The sequence below is a fragment of the Puma concolor genome, chromosome B4 (assembly GCF_028749965.1).
Source record: "Puma concolor isolate L17-30 chromosome B4, mPumCon1.1.hap2, whole genome shotgun sequence".
Classification (NCBI taxonomy): domain Eukaryota; kingdom Metazoa; phylum Chordata; class Mammalia; order Carnivora; family Felidae; genus Puma; species Puma concolor.
In genome coordinates, this window is record NC_141673.1 from 60,140,895 (window position 1) to 60,159,070 (window position 18,176).

The window sequence follows — 18,176 nt, forward strand, 5'->3', positions numbered from 1 at the left end:
AACCATTTTCTTTAACAGTTTTTTTGCTTTTAGTTTAATTTTATTAATGACATTTGCATTTTGAACAGAAAGCCAATTCAGGGGTCCCTAGTTAAACATCGACTTTTGATTTCTGCTCAGGTTATGATCTCAGTTTGTGAGATCTCACAGTTTGGGTTGGGCTCTGTGCTGACAGTGCAGAGCCTGCTTGGGATTCTCTCTCTGCCTCTCCCCCAGTCCCAATAAATAAGTAAACATTAAAAAAAAAAAAAGCCAATTCATGGAACAATATATAATCTGTGTGGAAGGCCCCAGACTTAACTTTTTACTTTTCTTTTACAAATCTTTCTTTCTTTTTATAAAAGTAATGCTTAAAAAAAAAAAAAAAAAGATAATACATGAGGCATCTGACTGTCTCAGTCGGTAGAGCATGCAATTTTTGCTCTCAGGGTTGTGAGTTCAAGCCTCATGTTGGATGTGGAGCCTACTTAAGAAAAAAAAAGTAATACAAGATATGTATGTATATATAAGATTTTTAAAAACAAATTATAAAAATAAAGATATCTATAGGGGCAAAAAGTATATATCCTAATGGTTAATGGTTTCTATTACCTCTTCTTCCAGGTTATCCCTCTTAAAATAACCAGCATTAAAGGCTTGGTATCTTGGTATGTGTCCTTCCACACCTGTCTCTTTGCCCCTGTGCCCAGACTGTATGGACTACTAAGTGCTGCTCCTTTTGCCCCAACAAAATCGGGAGCACACCCTACACCAGCAGTTCTCAGAATGTCCAGGATCTCTGCGGGTTCCCTAAGACACTTTAAGGACGTCTGCAAGCATAACTGGTTTTATTATAGACTAAGGTGTTCATTGTCTTTTTTTGCTGGGTTGACATTTGCTCTGAGGGTGCAAAAGCCAAGGTGGGGAAGACCGCTGGCCCCTTAGCACTAATCAAGGTGGTTGCACCAAACGACCAGTCATTGTGTTCTTTGCCGCCACATGGTTGCAGTAAATAAGGCCAGTTTCACTTAAGAATATCCTTGATTATGCAATACGATTTGCTAATTTTATTAAAACCTGGCCCTTGAATACACCTCTTTTTACTTATTTTTTTTCCAGCTCTATTGAAATATAATTGACATATAACATTGTGTAGGTTTCAGGAGTGCAGTGTGATTTGATGCATGTATATATTGTGAAATGTTTACACAATAAGGTTAGTTAACACATCCTTCACTTCACGTAATCGCCATCCATCTTGTTGTTAAAACTGTACTCTCATAGCAACTTTCAAGAATACAATACAGTTCTGTTAATAATGGTTATCATGCTGTACCTTAGATTCCTCACAACTTAACTCATTTTGTAACTGGAAGTTACTCATCTCTTTCATGTTCTCTGTGGACTAATTGGGAAGTAAGGATGAAACACTACCGCACACTGGAGTAAGGTGGTGTCTTAAGGAAAAGCACTGGCGCAATTGTCTGCAAGTCACAAGCTAAACAGCTTCCTTTTCATGGAACACCATTTTTACTTAAAAGAACCACTGACAAACCAGTAATTCAGAACTGGGAATCTGATTGGCATTTTCCTGAAAATGAAGGAAGTGAACCCGTCATTTCAAGGAAAACAACTGACAGTATTTGTTGCCGATGGTAAAATTCAAGGCTTCAAGTAAAAATCAGAATTTTGGAAAAGTGATATTTGCCACTGCCAGCTTGGCAGCTTCCCAGTAAAGACTTTTCTGAGGATATTAGCGAATATGGTTTTTTAAAAAATATTGCATGGTGAAATGGATAATATTGCAAAATAAGAGCAGAAGGGAGATCCTGAAATAAAAAAACTTGGAGGATAACTACTCTATATGTTATCCTGCAACTTGCTTTTTCACTTAGTGTATCATGAACACCATTCAAGCCAAAGTCAATGCATTTATTTATTTTTTATTGTGTTTTCAATGTGTATTGATAGATGCAACTATATAAAATCAGGGCATGAACATGACTTGATAAAGTAAGTAGACTTAATTTCAATTCTATAATAAGAGGGACCAATTCAGATTCTCACCATTTGTTTCACACCCACAAAACCACTTCAGGGGCATTAACGATCCGTCAAAACTGATCAGTTTTGTGCAAGTAAACCATGTTTGTTTTTTAAAGACTTGTGTACTTGCCCAGGCACAAGGATATTAAAATCTAGCACATAAAGCTCATTAATAGAGGTAGAAATACAGGCAATATACTATTACAGCAACAGCCATCATTACAGTTAAGAATTTTTCTGTAACAACCAAATGGATAATCAAATATTGCAACAACTCAAGTATTACTGAGCAAAGTGCATTTCTAGTGTTCAGTGTTGCTGTTCATTTTTTCTAACTTACAACAGCGTATAACTGGCAGCAAAGAAAGTCAGTGCATTTATATCAGACATTCTTTTTTCATAAGAGCATGGTGTTCCACGCTCTTATGGATGATCCACATGTATTCGATTGTTCATTTATTGGTGGTCATTCAAGTTGCCTCAGTTTTTGCTGTTTTAAATAATGTAGCAACAAACATCCTTTACAAATATCCTTGTGTACTGGCGCTTTTATATCTATAGTATGGATTCTTAAAAGTTGACCTGTTTTTCATGACCCATCTTAATAAAGCTTCCCCTGTCTACATCTTCTCTCGTCATTTCTCCTTGCTACGGTTCTTGTTTTTGCCCTCTTTTGGCCCCTTTTTCAGTTATTGCCTTTTGATGCCCCAATGCTATTATTGTCTTGTGTTTTTTTTTTTTAAAAACTCTTCCTCTGTGCCTGTCCTCTTGCCAACTAGATTAAAAATAGAAAATAGTGTAAAAATAGAAACTCCTGAGGGCAGGGATGGTGTATTATACCTCAGTAAATAATGCGCACTCAGCTATTATGCACTCAGCTAAATGGCTGCATTTAATAGACAGATGGGTGCCCAGGGAAGCTGTATACATTCACTCATGTTTTCAAATTGGGAACTATTTGAAAGTTACAGTAACTGTCTAACTTAATTCTCTCATTGCAGGCAAATACATTGCCTCAACACAACGACCCGACGGGACCTGGCGGAAGCAGCGGAGGGTGAAAGAAGGCTATGTGCCCCAGGAGGAGGTCCCAGTGTGCGTGGTTAGGCGTGAGGAGGGGGTATTTAATGGAATCCACAGAAAAGAAGAATCTCCTGATCCCAATATCTCATGAAATGCGAGGAGAGAGCAACTATATGAGAAAGAAGAGGAGAGGGGGCTGGGATACAGCGATGAGTGAGGGTTACAAGTGACTAGTTCTGTTCCTATTGGCCTCTGTTTATCAGAATCTCCAAACAGCATTCAGGATATGGAACTATGAGTCCTAGAGACCTTCCCACAGCCTGCAGAACAGAAGAAAATTGGGGAGGGACCATAGGAGAGGAAGGAAGCGAGAGAATGAAAAGAGTGGATTGATTTGGAAGGTTAAGAAAAGGGCTCCAGAAGTTAGTGCTTCTTTGAAACTGTTGGCATCTCTTCCCTGCAGGTATGAGAACAAGTATGTGAAGTTTTTCAAGAGTAAACCCGAACTGCCCCCAGGTCTGAGCCCCGAGGCCACTGCTCCTGCCACCCCATCCAGGCCAGAAGGTGGCGAACCAGGCCTCTCCAAGACAGCCAAACGCAACCTGAAGCGGAAGGAGAAGCGGCGGCAGCAGCAAGAGAAAGGGGAGGCAGAGGCCTTAAGCCGGACTCTCGATAAGGTGTCCCTGGGAGAGACTGCCCCACTCCCCAGCGCTCCGCAGGGCTCCCGGGCAGCCCCTGCAGCTGCCTCTGACCAGCCTGACTCAGCCGTCACCACCGAGAAGGCCAAGAAGATAAAGAACCTAAAGAAGAAGCTTCGGCAGGTGGAAGAGCTGCAGCAACGGATCCAGGCTGGGGAAATCAGCCAACCCAGCAAAGAGCAGCTGGAGAAGCTAGCGCGGAGGAGGGCGCTAGAGGAGGAGCTCGAGGACTTGGAGCTGGGCCTGTGAGGCCTTTGGGGAGCAGGGAATGGACTGCAGAAAAAACCATGGGGCTCTCTGGGGTCCTGGGGAATGTGGGCAGCAGCAGTCAGGGGGGTACCCCCTCCCTACTGACTCACTTCCACTTCTCGTGGCCCAACTCCGTCCTCCGGAGCCTAGCCTCGCCGTCATTCCTTCCCTCTTCTTCCCAACTCCTATTTTTTGGACTTTTCTCCCTCCCATTCCCAGTGTTCAAAATCTCAGTGATTACCCCAGGTACCTTTGCTGCTGATTTGGGTGTCTTGTTTAAAAGAAAATTGGGCGGGTGGGAATGTCTTAGAGAACTGAGGTTGAGGGTAGGGGGAGTACACTCAAGTCGGAGTCTTGGTTCCTGTTCACAGTGTTTATGGGTTATTTCCCCCGCCATCCCTCACCGTTTTTTTTTTTTTTTTGTTTTTTTTGTTTTTTTGGTTTTTGTTTTTTGTTTTTTTTTAAAGAACAGAATAAACTCAAGTAGACAACATGTCTGGCTTTGTCCCTCTTTCCAGCTTCCAGTAGGTGTATTATCTCCTCCAGTTTGGTACAGGAAGACAAATATTGAGAGTAATATTCCTTTTTTTTTTCTTTTTCAAGTAGGCTGCATGCTCAGTGTGGAGCCCAACACCGGGCTTGAACCCACGATCCTGCGATCAAGATCAAGACCTAAACTGAGATCAAGAGTCAGATGCTCAATAACTGAGCCACCCAGGTTCCCTTCCTCCCTCCACCCGCCCCCCATTAACTATTTTGAGAGAGGGAGAGAAAGCATTCGGGGAGCATGTGAACAGGGGGAGGGGGCAGAGAGAGAGAGAGAGAGAGAGAGAAAATGAGAATCTCAGGCAGGCTCCATGCCCAGTGTGGAGCCCCAGGCAGGGCTCGATCTCATGAACTGTGAGATCATGACCTGAGCTGAAATCAAGAGTCAGCTGCTTAACCAGCTGAGCCACCCAGGCGCCCCCTATTCCTTTTAATTTTTAAAAATTGTGAGTGTATGACCAAATTAGTGACCCTGATTTCTGTACCTGTTTGCTCAGACTTCAGTGAATAGTAATTAGGTTATAATAAAAGGAAACTTAGAACAAATTGAATTTGACATGTTAATTTACATGTGTCATTACTCTCCTGCTGCATAACAGTGGGGCCTTTGTACCTTCCTTACTGTTTCTTTCCAAAAATAATCCACTTCACAGCATCACTGGGGCAGCTCTTCTGAAATTTTATTTTCTTAGATGCTACCCCAAGATGGCATTGTCTGACAAACTAATACAAGAAGAGGCATTTAGAGCTGTCACTTAATTTTTGCATATCTGATTCCCACACCCTCACCACAATCTTTCTTTCTAGCCAGCTGCTAGTGTAGAGACCAATGGAAGGGAAGTCAACTGTAATGAACTGCCTCCGTTGTTCAGAGTTTTTAGCCTGACTCATAAGGTCCCATACAATCTAGCCTCATTTTTTGCCATTCTTCAGCTCTGGTCAAAATGTGCTCCCAAGTGCACTGACTACTTTCTATTAAAAGAGCCATATTCTCTCTGAGCCTCAGAGAGGCTTTGTCCTTTCTGATCCCTCTGCTTATAATATTCTTGCTGACCCCTTCTGCCTCGTCAACTCTTAGCCTTTGAATCTCAGTGTTATCCTCTCTAGGAAGACTTCCGTTAACTTCAAATATATATATATATATTTTCAACGTTTATTTATTTTTGGGACAGAGAGAGACAGAGCATGAACAGGGGAGGGGCAGAGAGAGAGGGAGACACAGAATCGGAAACAGGCTCCAGGCTCTGAGCCATCAGCCCAGAGCCCGACGCGGGGCTCGAACTCACGTACCGCGAGATCGTGACCTGGCTGAAGTCGGACGCTTAACCGACTGCGCCACCCAGGCGCCCCTAGCTTCAAATATTAATTTAGATGCCTCTCTGAACTTGCTTCCTTACTTAGGTTTGTGATGGGATTTATTATATTATGTTATGCTTGGTTCCGTGTTAGCCCTCCTCCTTGTTAGATCATTGCACTCATCCAGCCCTGGGACTGTTTATCATTGCATCACACTACCCCAAATAGTAAATTCTCAAATACTTAATGAATAAGGCCACAAGCCATGTATAGAAACAGAAGACGAGGGATAATTTGTGCCTCAAATGGCTGAGCTCATTAGTAAGGACTTGCCTGGGCACCTCAGTGTGAGACTAAAAGCCTGAGTTTCCTTCTGTAGGACCCCTGCACAATTACGAAAATTTTATAAATAAGGCTTAATTGGCTTATGTATATAGATATTTGATATTTTATAAGTTCAGATGTTTTAGAGGAATCATACTTAACTATTACTAGGGAGAGATTAAGTGCTTTGCAAAAGGATTTACCTCAGTAAACCTTTGAATTTCCTGGATCTTTATTTTATTTTTAAAATTATTTTTAAAATGTGTTTCTTAATGTTTTTAATTATTTTTGAGAGAGAGCGCACAAGTGGGTTAGGGATGGGGGCGGGGGGAGGGGTGGGCAGAGGATCTGAAGTGGGCTTTGCTCTGACAGCAGCAAGCCCGATGTAGGGCTCGAACTCATGAATTGTGAGATCATGACCTGAGCCGAAGTTGGATACTTAACCAACTGAGCCACCCAGGTGCTTCTAAATTTTCTGGATCTTGGGGCGCCTGGGTGGCTCAGTCGGTTAAGCAGCCGACTTCGGCTCAGGTCATGATCTCGCGGTCCGTGAGTTCAAGCCCCGCGTCGGGCTCTGTGCTGACTGCTCAGAGCCTGGAGCCTGTTTCGGATTCTGTGTCTCCCTCTCTCTCTGCCCCTCCCCCGTTCATGCTCTGTCTCTCTCTGTCTCAAAAATTAATAAACGTTAAAAAAAATTAAAAAAAAATAAATTTTCTGGATCTTAAGTAGTTTTATACAAGTTTATTTTGATATTTGTTGGGCCCTGTTAGTCATTGTGCCAATCTGGAGGGATGCAATTATGAATACAGGGATGCAATTATGAGTATGTAGAACCTTCATTTAAGGAAGCTATAAGTTGTGTAAATCACTAATTGAGTACTAGGCACATTAATTAAGTGCTAGGGTAGAGGTACCAGCACTGTTTTGAGGGAGAACTAAGAGAGAAATAATTTCTTCTGATTGGAGGAATGGAAAGACTTAATGATGGTGTTGGATTTTGAAGAAGATTATGACTCATATCTCAACAAAGGCAGGTAGGGGAGAGCAACTGTGCACAAAGGCTTGGCAGCATGGAAGAGATATGGTGAATTTGGTTTCAATTCTGTAGGGGCACTTTTCCTTAGCAAAACACCAGTGTTGATATAGGATGAAAATTTACACATAGACTGGCTAGTGTTTTTCAAAATGTGAGTCATGAAATCAATTTAGAAAGTTCTGGCCAGTAGGATGTTGGGGTTTTTTTTCTTCAAGGTTTTAAGTATTTTCTACATCAAGTATGGGCCTTGAACTTACAACCCCAAGATCAAGAGTCATATGCTCTACTGACTGAGCCAGCCAAGCACCCTACTAGTGGTGTTTCTAAGTGGAGTAGACTAGAAAATAGCAGAGACTGATGCTTAATAAGGATAAATATGTCTCATGATAATTTTGTTTCCAGTGTTGAGTGAGGATATAAAATGTATTCCTTACCTTGGTTTGCAGAAAAATACATTTGAAAGCCACTGATAAAATCAATACCAAGGGGCTGGGGCATCACACATTCTCTCTCTGGTCTCTCTCTTTGGGATGGTTGGGGTAGAAGGTTATTAGTTTAATTATTTCCCCAATGGGCCCTTATAGCTTATGGCAAAGTAAATTAGCTCCTTGCTTTTTTTATACTCTTGAAGCTATATTACTATTTATTTGGCAATTCTTTCCCCTTTGCTGATGATTCCTCCTAATGTGTAAATAGCAAAGATTCTAGAGATCTGAAAGTGAGTTAATTTAGAATTGGCCATTTACCTTCATGGTCTCAGAGCCCTTATTTTATTTTATTTTACTTTATTTTACTTTATTTTATTTTATTTTATTATTTCATTTCATTTTTATATATTTTTTCATTTTTTCTATCGTGTCATGTGATGTCATATCATATATCATATCATATCATATCATATCATATCATATCATATCATATCATATCCTATCTTATCCTTTTATAGAAACAGAGTGCAAGTGGGGGAGAGGGGCAGAGGAAGAGAGAACGAGAATCCCAGGCAGGCTCCATGCTCAGCCCAGGGCAGGGATCCATCCCAGGATCGTGGGACCATGACCTGAGCCAAAATAAAAGAGTTTGTGTGGCTCAAGGGGCTGAGCCACCCAGACACTCCGTGTTAGTTTCTTTTTATCCACTAGGTGGTGCTGTGAGGGGCTGGCATTTGCAAGTTAGCCTGTCTCTAGACTCCAGCTTGTTTTGAAATTAGCGGATAGGGTTACTTAATCAGAAAATCTTTTCTCTTCAAGTTCCCAGGCATTCCATCACAGGGCATATAGATCTCCCTTTCCTCTCCAACTATAACTTCCTTTTACAAATTGAGGAGGTTAGAGAATCTGGGATCAAGAAGGTAAAATTTTTTGTCAGTATTGCCATCTCTCAAAAGAGATCAGAAATGGTTTCCATTCCCCCCTAGAGATCAAAGAAGATGCTGAACTGCAGTGGAAAAAGGTGGAGGTTATACCCCAAAAAGAATAACTGGTTTATGGGGCAACAGAATTGGCTGAGAGGAGGGAAGGGAGGAGATACTAAAGGATATCTTCCTTGGGAAAGCAACAAATCGTAGAATCTGATTATATTCAGCAAACATTTTTCAAGAGCTTTCTATAGGCCAGGAGAACACGAAGTTGAGTAAGTTTAAGTACCTGGGGTGCCTCGGTGGCTCAGTCAGTTAAGCGTCTGACTCTTGATTTCAGCTCAGGTCATGATCTCACAGTTTCATAAATTTGAGTCCCACATCCAGCTCTGCGCTGACCCTGCAGAGTCTGCTTGGGGTTCCCCCCCCCCGCCCCTCCCCTCCTCATGCTCTTTCTGTCTCTCTCAAAATAAATAGATAAACTTTAAAAATTTTTATTAAAAAAATTTTTGGTACTTGCTTGGAGCGCCTCGGTCGCTTAGTCGGTTAAACAACCGACTTTGACTCAGGTCATGATCTCACAGCTCATGAATTCAAGCTCCGTGTGTTGGGCTCTGTGCTGACAGCTCAGAGCCTGGAAGGCAGCTATGCTCACCACTATACCACCAACGTTGCACAGCATACAGCTCAGAGCCTGAAGCCCGATTTGGATTCTATGTCTCCCTCTCTCTCTGCCCCACCCCCTTACGCCCTGTCTCTCTTTCTCTCAAAAATAAACATTAAAAATTAAAAAAAAAAAAATTAGAACCTGCTTTCTAGAAGCCCAAGGAAAAGAGGAAACACTCAACAATAATACAGTGTGATAAATAGGGGCATACACAAGGCTCTGTGGAAGCAGAGAAAGGACCCCTAAGTCAGTAGTGGTGGGGGGGCCAGGGAGATGGTGATCAGGGAAGGTTTCCTAGAAGAGATGACACCTAGGCTTTCATTCTGGAAGGATAAATAGGAGCCTTCCAATATCCTAGAAATCCACAAGTCTCCCCTGGTGACTTCATTTACTCCTATTATTTCAACAATTACCTCTGTGCTAATAACTCTCAATGTTTCCCTAGCCCTGTCATCTCCAAAACCTGCCCATCCAGTACCTCCTATTTGAATGTTATTGTTCAAATTCAACTTGTCTAAAACAAAGCACTGAAAGAGGATCAAGGCTTTTGATTTTTATGGTAATCATATAATTTTTATCCTTATTCAATATATGGGTGGATATCACTTCCTGTATGAATTACTGCAAAAGTATACTAGCTGGTCTCCAACTTAGATCTCTCTCTACCACCCATTTCTCCAGTCTGTCCTATACACTTAGATCTTCAACAAGATTTATCTTCCCAATGTTTATGGTATTGAAAATCAACCTTTAGGGGCACCTGGGTGGCTCAGTCGGTTAAGCATCCGACTTCGGCTCAGGTCATGATCTCGAGGTCCATGAGTTCAAGCCCCGCGTCAGGCTCTGTGCTGACAGCTCAGAGCCTGGAGCCTGTTTCAGATTCTGTGTCTCCCTCTCTCTCTGACCCTCCCCCGTTTATGCTGTCTCTCCCTGTCTCAAAAATAAATAAATGTTAAAAAGAAATTAAAAAAAAAAAGAAAAAAAAGAAAATCAACCTTTAGAGGTTCCCTTTGGTCTACCCAATGGAGACCAGGCTCCTTTATCCAATAGTCAAGTCAGTTGCCATGGTTTGAATGTGCCCCACCCCCCACACCCTATTCATGTTGAAATTCTAACCCCCAAAGGTGATAGTATTAATAAGTGGGGACTTTGAGAGGTGATTAGGATTTGGTAGTGGAGCCCTCCTGAGTGGGATTAATGCTTTTATTAAAGAGACCCCACAGAGCTTCCTAGACTCTTACACCACGTGAGGTTACAAGAAGTCTGTCACCTGAAGTAGAGCCTTCTCCTGGCCATGCTGGCACCCTGATCTTGGACTTCAGCCTCCAGAACTGTGAACAATAAATGTCTCTTGTTTATAAGTTACCCAGTCTGTGGTATTTTATTATAGCAGCCTGAACGGTTTAAGACAGCATTCTATGTTCTGGTCCTGAATGACTCTTCCTATTTTTATATGGTGTGATTCCCTAAAATGCCTTTTATAGACAAACTCTTCTACTCAATGTTTATTTCCCAAATATAGCTTATGCTTTTCTACCTCAGTGTCTAAGTTTATACTCTTCTCATATTTCTTGTCAAAATGCTATTTACGTTTGGAAGGGGAAGGTTTCCTAAAGATAACATCAAAGGCAGGAAACATACATGACATGATTTATATTTTAATATGTAAAGAGCTCTTGCAAATCAACAAGAAAAGACAACCACTGTAATAGAAAAAATGGCAAAATGCATAAAGAGACAATTTTAATTGATGTGGTTGGATTAAAATCTACCACCATGCTGTTTTATATTTGTCTTATCTATTTTTGTTCCTGTTTTCCTGCTGATCTTTGAGTATTTTTGGTATTTCATTTATCTCCTCTTATTAACTATATATATTTTTTCAATAGTTGCACTAAGGCTTACCATATGCATCTTTAACTTACCACAGACTACCTTCAAATATTATATGACTTCATGTGTAATGTAAAAACTGTACAAAAGTATACTTCCATTTTCCTTTCGCTCATCCTTTTTGTTATTGTTGTCATACGTTTTACTTCTACATATATCCCACTGTATATTATTACTATTTTTGTCTTAAAACATCAGTTATCTTCTTTTTAGATTTTATTTTATTATTTTTGTAAATGTTTATTTTTGAGAGACAGAGTGCAGGCAGGGGAGGGGCAGAGAGAGAGGGAGACACAGAATCTGAAGCAGGCTCCAGGCTCTGAGTTGTTAGCATGTGGGCTTGAACTCACGAACCGTGAGATCATGACCTGAGCTGAAGTTGGAGGCTTAATCAACTGAGCCACCCAGCCACCCTTTTTAGATTTTATTTTTAATCTCTACACCAAATGCAGGGCTTGAACTCACAACCCTAAGATCAAGAGTTGCATGCTCTTAATGACTGAGCCAGCCAGGTACCCCAAAGAGTCAGTTATCTTTTAAACAACTTTTTAATTTATTATTATTATAATTTTTTAATGTTTATTTATTGGGGCACCTGGGTGACTCAGTTGGTTGGGTGTCTGACTTTGGCTCAGGTCTTGATCTCGCAGTTCACGAGTTTGAGCCCTGCATCAGGCTCTGTGCGGACAGCTCAGAGCCTGGAGCCTGCTTCAGATTCTGTATCTCTCTCTCTGCCCCTCCCCTGCTCGTGCAATTTCTCTCTCTCTCTCTCTCTCTCTCTCTCTCAAAATAAATAAATTGTATTTATTAAAAGTTTATTTAGTTGTTTGAGAGAGAGAGAGAGAGAGAGGGAGAGAGAGAGAGAATTCCAAGCAGTCTCCACATTGTCAGTGCAGAGCTGACTTGGGGCACAAACCTACCAACCATAAGATCATGATCTGAGCAGAAACCAAGTGTCTGGACACTTAACTGACTGAACCACCCAGGTTCCCCTTAAAGAACTTTTTTAAAGTGTCTTTTAGGGGCGCCTGGGTGGCTCAGTCGGTTGAGCGTCCAACTTCGGCTCAGGTCATGATCTCACAGTCTGTGAGTTTGAGCCCCGCGTCGGGCTCTGTGCTGATGGCTCAGAGCCTAGAGCCTGCTTCTGATTCTGTGTCTCCTTCTCTCTGCCCCTTCCCTGCTCATGCTCTGTCTCTCTCTGTCTCAAAAATAAATAAAAACATTAAGAAAAAAAAAATTTTTTTTTAAATAAAAAGTGTCTTTTATATTTACCCACAAATTTACTATTTCCATTCCCTTTATTTGTGTTCATCTGAGTTTTCACTTGATATCATCTTTCTTCCATCTGAAGAACCTCCTGTAGCATTTCTTATCAGTGATAACTTTTTTCAGCTTTTATTTGTCTTAAAATGTCTTTTTTGTCTTCATTTTTACATCCACTGGAAATACTATTCTAGGCTGGCATTTTTTTTTTCATTTAGCACTTTAAGGGTGTTATTCCATTATCTTCTGTCTTGCACTGTTTCTGATGAGAAGTTAATGCTTATACTTAACCTTTGCTTCAGTCTATGCCATATATCTTTCTCTCTGTCTTCTTTTCAGATTTATTTTTTATCAACGGTGCTCAGCAATTTGGTTATGCTGTGTCTAGGTATAATTTTCTTTGTGTTTATCCTGCATGAGGTTCATCAGTTTATTTGGATCTGGGTGTTAATATTTTTTTCATGAAATCTGGTGAATTTTTTGCCATAATTTCTGCAAATATTCTTTCCTGCTCCCTTGTTTTCCAGTACTCTAGATTATGTGTGTGGTAGAATGCTTGATATCATCCAACTGGTCGCTGAGGCTTGCTTATTTCCCCTCCATCTTCCTTTTCTCTCTGTGCTTCAGTTTACGTTGTTCTTACTTCTGCATCTTCAAGTTCACTGACCTTTTCAACTTTATCATCTAATTTTCTCTAAAGGTCATACAATGGTATTTTTCATTTCTTTTTTTTAGTCTCCATTTATTTCCTCATTGGATTTATGGTTTTCTTGGACTATTTGAACTTATATCAAGATGTTTTGAAGTCTTTACCTATTAATTGCATAATTTCTTTCATTTCTGGGTCTGTTTTTATTAAGTTTTCTCCCAGCTAGAGATCACATTTTCTTTTTTTCTTTTACTTATTTATCTATTTATTTATTTGGTGGTTGGAGGGAGTATGTTTATTAGATGCTTAGATGCTGGACATTGTAAATGTTACATCATCGAATTTCTGGATTTTATTGTCTTTCTTTAAGCTTTGTTCTGGCAGGCAGCTAATTACTTGCATATCAGCTTGATTCATTTGAGGCAAGTTTTTAAACTTTGTGAGGGAAGGTCTAGAGTAACTTTACTCTTGGGCTAGTAGGAATCTACTCCTAAGACAGCTTTTTTAAGGTATCTAATGAATGCTCTGAATATTTGACGCAGTCTCTCCAGTCTGACTGGTTGGAACTCTAATTTCTTCCATTCCTGTGTGAACTCCAGTAATTATTCACTTTATAATTCCCCAGCAGTTGTTCTTTACCTGGTAGTTGATTTTTGGTCAGTTTCAAGAAGTCTCCTCTGTCATGCTATGCACATGTAGCCTGCTATTCAGCCAAAGACACTGGACCACTATGCAAATTTGTGGAGCTCTTTCTTTGCATAGCTCTCTTCTCTCTAGGACTTTCTCATAGAATCTAGCCTCCTCAGCCTCCCCAAAATCTAATCTCTGTCTCCTCAGCTCAACAAAACCCCTGTACTCTTGTTGGGTTTCCCATCCCTGTGATATAGTGTGAAGAGTATTTATGGGCAGGTAGTTGGGATAATTGGAAGGTGCACACAAATTTTCTTTCCTTTTCCCTCAGGGATTACAACCCTATGCTGCCTTTGCCCAATATCTTAAAACAATTGTTTCATATATTTTGGGCAGTTTTCTAGGTGTGTGTGTGTGTGTGTGTGTGTGTGTGTGTGTGTGTGATGGGAGGACTAGTCTGATACCAGTTACTTTGTCATAGTCAGAAATAAGATGACTCAATTTTCACTTGGTATAGAATTATAGGTTGACATTTTTTTCTTTCAGTACTTCAAAGACGTCATTCCATTTTCTTCTGAATTATATTGTCATCTTTGTGCCCCTATATGCAGTGTGTCTTTATCAGAAATGAAAAGTAAAACAACCAGATACAATTTACTCTTATGTTATTAAAAAAAAAATCTCAGCGTGGTTATCAGGGAAATGGGTATACTCATATTTCTGGTGGTGTAAATTGTCGAAGTGTTCTTGTGGAGACAGTTTGAACCTAAGATACTAATCATCTAACATATTTTTCCTGTAGAGGCTCCCGGTTGTCTCAGTCAGTTAAGCCTATAGGGGCACCTTGGGTGGCTCATTCGGTTAAGCATCAGACTGTTGGTTTTGGCTCAGACCATGATCTCAGGGTTAGTGAGATCAAGCCCTGCCTCCAGCTCTGCCTGCTTGAGATTCTTTCTCTCTCCCTCTATCCCTCTGCCCTGCTCTCATGTGCTGTCTCTCATTCTCTCTCTCTCAGATAAATAAATAAATATAAAAATAATAATAAAATAAAAAATGCTAAAATATTTTCTAGGCATATAGGAGAATAGAGAAGAGGTTTTTTTTTTTTATTAAAGTTTATTTATTTAGAGAGAGACAGAGAGAGAGAACGAGTGGAAGAGGGGTAGAGAGAGAGGGAGAGAGAGAAAATCCCAAGCAGGCTCCGTGTAACCGAGAGATAATGACCTGAGACAAAATCAAGAGTTGGACGCTTAACCATCTGAGCCACCCAGGTGCCCCGGAGAGCTTTTTAATTTAAAAGAAATCAGAGTCCACTCCCAAACATCTGGGATTCAAAGTGTCGCACCAGGACCCCCAAACTAAGCCCTCCAACCCCAATAAACCGCACCCCCCACCCCATCTTCTTTGCTGTGGACATTGGAGGGGAGCAAATTGGTCGAACTGTCCTAGAATTGTTTGCAGATGTTGTAGTCAAGACTGCAGAAAAATTTTGAATATTGCATACAGAAGAAAAAGGCATTAGACATACTACTGGGAAACCTCTCCATTTCAAAGGGTGCCCTTTCCATCAAATTATTAAGAAATTTATGATTCAGGGTGGAGACTTTTCATATCGAAATGGGGCAGGTAGAGAAAGTATTGATGGTAAAAAATGTGAAGATGAAAATTTCTATTATTGAGCATGACAAATGCGGGCTGCAATACAAATGGTTCTCAGTTCTTAATCACAATGGTTTGCACTCCTCATTTGGATGGGAAACATGTGGTATTTGGCACAAGTAATTAAAGGAATGGGTATGGCAAGGATATTGGAAAATGTAGAAGTGAAAGGTGAAAACCTTGCCAAATTATGCATTATTGCAGAATACAGAGAACTGAAGGAAGGGGATGATATTCCCAAAAGATGTTTCTGGTGACAGTCATCCAGATTTCCCTGAGGATACAGATATATAGATTTAAAAGATGCAGATAAAATTTTACTAATAACAGAAGTCTTAACAAAAATTGGAAATATTTTTTTTTCAAATCCAGAAGTGGGAGATGGCTATTAAAAATATACAAAAGTGTTTTTTTAATGTTTATTTATTTATTTTGAGAGAGAGCAAGCAGAGGAAGGACAGATAGGGATGGAGAGAGAGAGAGAATCCCAAGCAGGCTCTGCGCTGACAGCACATGGGGCTTGATCCCATGAACTGTGAGATCATGACCTGAGGTGAAATCAAGAGTCGGTCGCTCAACCAACTGAACCACCCAGGCACCCCCCAAAATATACAAAAGTTTTAAGATATATGGAAGGTTCAAACGCTGTTATTGAGAAAACGGACAGATAGAAGCTGCAACCTATAGCTTTAAGCTGCATGCTGAATGTTGGTGCTGATAAACTGAAGATGCCAAATTGTCAGGGAGCAATTGACAGCTGTTTGGAGGCTCTTGAAATAGACCCATTAAATACCAAAGCATTGTACTGTGAGCTCAAGGATGGCAAGGATTAAAGGAATATGATCGAGCATGGGCTGATCTTGAGAAAGCTCAGGAGACAGCACTGGAAGATAAAACTATCTAGACAGAATTGTTGAAAGTTAAACAAAAGATAAAAGCACAGAAAGATGGAGAGAAGGCAGCGTATGCAAAAATGTTTGCCTAATAAAGGTTTCAGTTATTTCAGTTTTACTTAAATATTATGCATTGATTGTATAAAGGCAATAAGAAAATTTAAAGGTTATTGTCTGTAATATATGATATATATATATATATATGTAACATATGACCCCTGATGTGTATCCTTTGATACTTCAGTTTCCCATTGTTTACAGTTTAGGAATACTGAAAATGTTCTTTTTTTTTTTTGATGTTTATTTTTGAGAGAAAGAGAGACAGAATGTGAGTGGGGGAGGGGCAGAGAGAAGGAGACACAGAATCTGAAGCAGGCTCCGGGCTCTGAACTGTCAGTCAGAGCCTGACTCGGGGCTTGATATCACAATGATATCACTTGACCTGAGCTCAAGTCGGATGTTTAACCGACTGAGCCACCCAAGTGCCTCCAAAAATAGTTCACTCTTAATAAAACAGTGTTACAGGGCCTGGGTGGCTCAGCCAGTTAAGTGTCTGACTTTGGCTCAGGTCATGATTTCACCATTTGTGAGTTTGAGCTCCATGTGGGGCTCTGTGCTGACAGCTCACAGCCTGGAGCCTGCTTCAGATTCTGTGTGTCTCCCTCTATCTCTGCCCCTCTCCAGCTCACACTCAATGTCTCTCTCTCTCTTTCAAAAATAAATATTAAAAAAAATATTTTTTAAAAAAAGTGTTACAATGACAACAACAAGACAAAAAAACCAAAGCACAAATAAAAAACCCAAACCAACAGAAAAAGAAATCATGCTGATTACACTTATATAAATTCAATAATAAGTAAGACCAATTATTACTGTTAGAAGTTAGGATGGTGGAAAGGGGCTCAGTAGGTTAAATGTCCGACTCTTGGTTTTGGCTCATGTCATGATCTCAAGGTTTGTGAGTTCAAGCACTGAGTCAGGCTGTGTGCTGGTGGCATGGAGCCTGCTTGGGATTCTCTCTCTCTCCCTCTCTCTCTGCTCCTCCACCCACCCTCTCTCTCTCTCTTTCTCTTAAAATAAATAAATGAACTTGAAAAGAAGTTAGGATGGTGGTTACGTTTGGAGGTAGTGACTGAAGGGGACACAAAGGAAATTTTTGGGATGCTTGATATATTTTTATATTTATATAAATATAATATATATATTTTAATTTTATTTTTTATGTTTTTAAATTTACATCCAGACTAGTTAGCATATAGTGCAACAATGATTTCAGGAGTATATTCCTTAGTGCCCCTTACCCATTTAGCCGATCCCCCCTCCCACAACCCCTCCAGTAACCCTCAGTCTGTTCTCCATATTTATGAGTCTCTTCTGTTTTGTCCCCCTCCCTGTTTTTATATTCTTTTTGTTTCCCTTCCCTTACGTTCATCTGTTTTGTCTCTTAAAGTCCTCATATGAGTGAAGTCATCTGATTTTTGTCTTTCTCTGACTGACTAATTTCACTTAGCATAATACCCTCCAGTTCCATCCATGTAGTTGCAAATGGCAAGATTTCATTCTTTTTGATTGCCGAGTAATACTCCATTGTATATATATACCACATCTTCTTTATCCATTCATCCATCGATGGACATTTGGGCTCTTTCCATACTTTGGCTATTGTTGCTAGTGCTGCTATAAACATAGGGGTGCATGTGCCCCTTTGAAACAGCACACCTGTATCCCTTGATAAATACCTAGTAGTGCAATCCTGGGTCATAGGGTAGTTCTATTTTTAGTTTTTTGAGGAACCTCCATACTGTTTTCCAGAGTGGCTGCACCAGCTTGCATTCCCATAATATATATACTTTAATCCATGATTTTGTAATTATATCTTAAAAACCCTGAAACAAACAAAGAAAAACTTGGTCACTTTTAGAGGTTTTCTATGTTACTAACTAAATAGTCCTAAAAATTTATAAATAGAAG

At 40.3% G+C, this 18,176-nt stretch overlaps 1 protein-coding gene and 1 pseudogene across 1 annotated transcript in view; both read left to right on the forward strand.

The window, feature by feature from the left end:
- PYM1 (PYM1 exon junction complex associated factor) overlaps positions 1–4,451 on the forward strand; it is an 18,920-nt gene extending 14,469 nt beyond the window's left edge. Inside the window, exons 2-3 of the mRNA XM_025927010.2 lie at positions 3,027–3,120; positions 3,512–4,451. Coding sequence (XP_025782795.2) covers positions 3,027–3,120; positions 3,512–3,995 — 578 coding nt within the window. The 3' untranslated portion in view covers positions 3,996–4,451. The remainder of the gene's footprint in view (positions 1–3,026; positions 3,121–3,511) is intronic.
- LOC112863751 (peptidyl-prolyl cis-trans isomerase D pseudogene) lies at positions 4,034–16,297 on the forward strand (annotated as a pseudogene).
- The last annotated feature ends 1,879 nt before the right edge of the window (positions 16,298–18,176 follow it).